The sequence below is a fragment of the Alligator sinensis genome, unplaced genomic scaffold (assembly GCF_000455745.1).
Source record: "Alligator sinensis unplaced genomic scaffold, ASM45574v1 scaffold832_1, whole genome shotgun sequence".
Lineage (NCBI taxonomy): Eukaryota > Metazoa > Chordata > Crocodylia > Alligatoridae > Alligator > Alligator sinensis.
This window is the reverse complement of record NW_005842057.1, coordinates 2,610,097-2,615,526: the sequence shown is the minus strand read 5'-3', so window position 1 is coordinate 2,615,526 and position 5,430 is coordinate 2,610,097. Positions and strand designations below refer to the sequence as shown.

General features: G+C 48.9%; 2 protein-coding genes across 6 annotated transcripts in view; one reads left to right on the top strand and one right to left on the bottom strand.

The window, feature by feature from the left end:
• LOC102374734 (trafficking protein particle complex subunit 12) overlaps window positions 1–4,552 on the bottom strand; it is a 30,090-nt gene extending 25,538 nt beyond the window's left edge. Inside the window, exons 1-2 of one of the 4 annotated variants that reach the window (XM_006022969.3) lie at window positions 4,347–4,552; window positions 1,632–2,845 (exon numbers count right to left, since the gene is read on the bottom strand). In XM_006022969.3, coding sequence (XP_006023031.1) covers window positions 1,632–2,840 — 1,209 coding nt within the window. In that variant the 5' untranslated portion in view covers window positions 2,841–2,845; window positions 4,347–4,552. The other 3 variants (XM_006022967.3, XM_006022968.3, XM_025203385.1) reach the window with 3 other exon arrangements.
• Window positions 4,158–5,430, top strand: part of EIPR1 (EARP complex and GARP complex interacting protein 1) — a 199,286-nt gene continuing 198,013 nt past the window's right edge. Inside the window, exon 1 of one of the 2 annotated variants that reach the window (XM_006022970.3) lies at window positions 4,158–4,285. In XM_006022970.3, the coding sequence (XP_006023032.1) occupies window positions 4,244–4,285 (42 nt within the window). In that variant the 5' untranslated portion in view covers window positions 4,158–4,243. Of the gene's footprint in view, window positions 4,286–4,310; window positions 4,393–5,430 lie in introns of those variants that run through there. The other variant, XM_025203386.1, reaches the window with a different exon arrangement.

The window sequence follows — 5,430 nt, the reverse complement described above, 5'->3', positions numbered from 1 at the left end:
GGGCCCGGCTCGCGCCCGGCGAGGACGGGACCGGGAGCCGGCCCGCACAAGATGGACTTCTTTAGATCACACACACGGTTTATTGTTCCCATAATAGATGCAAAAAACTCCGCTTTATTTTATTGCTGGTCTGGGATCCGGCTCCCCAGGGAAATTTTCCTAATGGAGACTAGATAAAATACTTTTCTCAATCCTCTTCCTCAAGTGCCATTCCTTATTTCACTACTGCTTATATTAAGGCTTGAAGAAAATCTCTCTGATACCTAATAGCCAGAGATGCAGATATGAAAGCTAGCTAAAGAACCTTCACTGTGAGTTCCACGATAAAACTCTGACAATAAGTTTAGTCTTAGTTCAGCTGCTAAAAACAGGGAAGGATATCAAGATTGAAACCACAGTTATTCTTATGTCCTGCTTTACTTTTATCTAAGCTCTGGAAAGATGGATATTACTTCTTCATGTGTAGGTACCTACTTAATTTGTGATTCCACGGAAACTGCAAAATTGGGCATTGTCCATGAAATTAGGTAGTGTCTGCAAAAATCCATGGGGGAAAAAAAACAAAACAAACCCAGAACAAAAAACACCTTACTAAAAATAAAATGCTGACTCTGCAGTGGGAGCCAGCACTCCTCATGGTTGCTGTAGTCCAGCTACGCAGCCTGCAGGGAGTACGGGAGCCGTCAGCTCAAAGGGAAGCAGCCAAGATGGCTACCCCACCCATTGCTGATTGGCTGAGAGAGCTGCCTGTTGTGCAGCTCTACATCTCTCCACCTATTAGCAGCAAAGCCACATGACAGACAGGCCTCTCAACAAAGCTCCAGCGAGGTGTGGGGCTACTGAGGCCCCTCAGGCAATCAGAGGCACATGCGTAAGCGCATGAAAGTGGGAGCTGGCCCCAACAACCTGCCCACAAAATCAGCCTCCTGCCTCCTCAATTTGGGTAGGTCCCTACCCATGTAAAGCTGCTAGCTATGGAGTAGAGAATGGGTTTCCATTATTCTCTTTTTCTCCCAGCCTCCATTTTTGGGTCATTCTACCTGAGAAAAGGCATTGAAGTCTGCTTTGCTGCTGGTCGTAGTTTTCTTAAGCAACAGCAGAATGAAAGTGATCCAACTCTTGTCATTTTCTGTACTGTCTACAGCATTCTGAATATCAGCTGTGAGAAATGACAAAGCTACTTATTTTTCACTGCATTGTATCTATGAGTTCTACAAACAGAAGCTGACATCTGCCTTCAACTACATATGATGGTGCTCTGCTTCAGCATGTTAGTTCACATTTGGAATCTTACCTCTGCAGCCGTAAGAAGTAGAAACTATATTTAAATGAAAGTTGGTCTGTTATATAAGCCAATGACATCATTTGCCATACATGTTCAGAGAAGTTTTCTATTTGCTAGTAGTGAATGAGGGTTTTTTTTGTTTTGTTTTGGGGGTTTTTTTGTCCTTACATGAACAATTGCTCAGTCATCAATTCTCTAATTAGGACTGCAATAGTACACATTAGATGAAAGCAGAAATGAGCTGAAGCCACAAAACAAGATTGTAAAAAGATGGACAGACCACTGGATGTGCTACCTTATTTGAAGTTTAGATTACAAAAAGTAGAATGTAACCATTGACTCTTACCTGGATATTGTCAAATTTTAATCCAGGCATAGCGAGGTTCTCTTTGTCTATGAACACGGTGCTGTACTGCTGTGTGGCTACTGAGATTAAAACATTTCTGGTTTCGTCACTAGGAAGCCAGGCATCATTTCTTCTGTCTAGTTCACTTATATTCAAGGCTGTGGCAAAGGGGTCATCACTTCCAGAAAAAACAGCTTGGATCTGGGAAAATGGTTTGGGAGACTCTGATATTTCTAAAGATGCTGGGGGGCCACCTGCTTCAGATCTCTCATTTCCTCCTGCATAGATGGGGTCAGCAGAGGCATGTGAACGATCTCCGACTGTAGAAAGAGATGACATTTGTTCTGGTACTGAAGAGCTTGCATTAGGATTACTGACAGAAATAAAAGCGGATGTAGTAAATGAATCAAAAAAATCAGAAGCTAGAGTATTAGTGTTAACAGTATCACCAAAAAACTTGCTTAGACTAGGACTTGGTTGAACCACCTGTGGCTGAGACTTCGCTGGAGTCTCATTTACACTGCTAAAACTAGGAGACTTTACCATCTGAGGCTCAAAGCCATCATGTAGGAACAACTGTAGTTGAGTATTAGCATGGCTTGCTTGACTGAAAATGGTGCACACAGGGATTGGCTCAGCGTCAGGAGATGATCTGCTGGCAAGTGGTGATGATATTTGCTCTTCGGTTTTACTTTCATCAATATCACTTGGTGTTGAGGCCGTTGGAACTTCGTCTCCTACTTTCTGTCCAATTTTTGGTGCTTCTTGAATTGAATCCTCCTTTAAAGATGCCTGATCATCTGTTCCAATGTCAGAAACATCTTTGGGTGTTTCTTCTTCTTCCATTTCACTCTCATTACTCAGGACTTCTTTATCCACTTCCTCTGCTACATGAATGTTTTTGGCTTCCATTTGCTCTACAATCTCCCGCAGGCAACCAAGTTCACCAGTGTCATCTTCACTATTGTTTGGAGAATCTGAAATAACAACACTCTCCATCATATGTTCATTAAGTTTATCTAAAAAGTTATTGGAATCTTCTGAGATGGTCTCATTCCCTTCAGACTCAAATTCATCCCCACCAAGATCAATGGTTTCCTCATGAAAGAGAAGTTCTTCCTGGGCTCCCTGTTGAACTTCATTCCCACTATCCTCTTCATGTGAAACACTCTTTTTAGCATTCTTATTCTTACTTCCATTATTTTCCATTGCGTCTAAAGAAGAAAAATAGGCAGGAAATTAGTTTCGCTGAACAAGTACAGTACACTTCTATTCTGAACCTCAAAAGTATTGACTGAATGAAAGTTTCTAAATCCAGTAATCTGACTATTAGAACATTAATTTATCACAAAAATCCATTTGATCACAAAAATGTTTTAAACCCACTTTCTGCCATTATGAACAGTGGAGTTACAAAACACTGTAAGGACACAAGGCCAATGGCATACGTACCCACGCAGTTCTATTTAACCACTGCAGCTGCCCCCCACAAAGATCATTATTAACACTCTGACCTGCCACAGGTAAAGTGGGGCAAGCAGGGATGCCCAGGCTCTGCTACAAGCGCTCTGGAACAACAACCCCCGCCCGACCCAAGCAGCTGACACGTGTCTGGTACATGGCATTTGCCAATGCACCTGTGTTGCCAGGTGTACGATCGTGATCGTATTTGTACAATAATTTCAACCCTCGTACAATCAATAATAGTAAAAGTGTTCAAAAAAGGCGATAATTTTTTAGGTGGTTAATTGATGCAGCATATGCAAAGCCCAAATCACTCACACAGAGTCTTAACTGACTTTTTGGGTTTGCTGTCAGTGCTTTCTTAGGACTGCTCGACTCAAAATAAAAAAATGCTTCAACTTTGACAATGCGTGGTCTCACTCACTCACTGGTGATTTACAGTGACAATAGAATATAAATAAGAAAAAGTCTTATTTGCATTTTTTTTCAGCGTATGATAGCTGTACAGCACACACGGTAGTTCAGAGCTTTCAATACAATGATTTCATATTGAAGACCTGGCAACGCTACCATGCGCTGCAGCAGACCCTGGTTCTACAGCGCACTTGGGATGCGAGGACCAGGGTTTTCTTAGCCTCATCCCCTACCTCCAAACCCGCCCCTCGCCCGATCCCGCGGGGGCCCCAGTGCTGAGGCCCAGAAAGTCCCGCTCCCCGCGACCACGGCCGGCTGCGCGCGCAACGACTGCCCGGCCCGGGGGCTCTCGGTCGCTCCGGTGGCCATGGCAACAGCGGGGTGCACCGCCTAACGGCAGCAAACGACTCCCGGGAGCGTACAACGCGCTCCTCCGCCTGCAGCGCCGCGCCGCGCCCCCGCCTGCCCCGCTCCCGCGCGGGGCCCCCAAAACGGCCCCTGACCCGCTGCCTCGGCCCCACCTGCTGCCGGCTCGGCACCCCGAACCTCTTCCTGGACAGGCACCGGCAACCACTACGCCTGCGCCAGACGCAGGACAAACCCCTCGCAGCGCATGCGCTACCTCCTCACCCGGAAATTGAGTGAGTGACGGAAGCCACCGTGGGTCAAAAAACACCGGAGCAAAACACCCTGCAAGCAGGGACTGAGGACTCATAGTTAGAGGCGGCAGAGCTATGGAAGACGACGCGCCGGTGATTTATGGGCTGGAGTTCCAGGTGTGTGTGTGTCGCCTCCGTGAGGCGGGGCGGGAAAGTGTGGGGAGGACTTAATGCTTACCCGGGCTCGGATCCTGCCACGCGCCAGGGAGCTGCAGGTAATGTTGGTACGTTCCAAGTGCGTGCCTCCGGTGGTACGTTCCAGGTTTGCGCCTCCCAGGTGCGCGCCGGGATGGTACGTTCCAGGTGCCCGCCTCCCAGGTGCGCGCCCGAGGTGGTACGTTCCAGGTGCTCTCAGTGACTGGCGGCGCTGGAGCAGAGTGCGCAGGCGCAGGGCGGAGTTGTGGCTACGCTCTGACCCCAGGCGTCGGGAGGGAGTCCCTGATCCCTCTCGGGGTTTCTGAGTTTTGCCCGGAGGACCTCGCGCGGGCCCTGTGCTGTGACAATGCTCCTGTCCTGCTGAGGCTTTGAGCCGCAAGCCTCTGGCTCCGGGCTCTTGCCCTAGGCGCAGGGTCACACCCACCTCCGCGCTTGGGGTCAGGAAGGATGCTTATCCCGTGGCCAGAGGGGTGCGGCCTGGGGGGTGTTGGCAACCTGTATGCAGCAGGACGTGGGCTGCGGTGCCCCCTGCTTCCCTGCTCCAGGTTTAGGTCTTGCCTTGTGTCCACATTGATGGGAGCTTTGCTGGGAGGTTAGGCAGTGGGCTTGGATGGGATGGTTTGGGTAGGGATGATCCTGCCTTGGGCAGGGCGGGTTGGATTAGATCCACGTTTCTTAACCCGTGGGTCACGACCCAAAAGTGGGTCACGGGAATATATGAAAGGGTCTCAAACAAACTTCATAAAATGGATTTTCTCTGTTAAAAGAGAGAAACGTGGGAAACAGCGGGTTTCCTCTTGCAGGCTGGCAGAGTTCCAGCCTGTGAGGGACTGCTTGGGGCTGGGAGGAGCGGAGGAGGGTGACCAGGTAGGGGGTACCACATGCATGCACACATGCACATGGCAGCCAGGCAGCATGGAGAGCAGTTCTTGCAGCTCCCAGCAGGTAAGTCTATGGGGTAGGGGGACTATAGTATAGACATCATGGCAGGGGGGCACAGGCAACACCTGCCACCCCATGTTCTATTTGGGGTAGAGCTGTGGTCCAAGGGGACGGCACGCTAGTAGTTAGCGCAGGTGAGGGCAGCGTGCCCTCCTTCCCCCCCC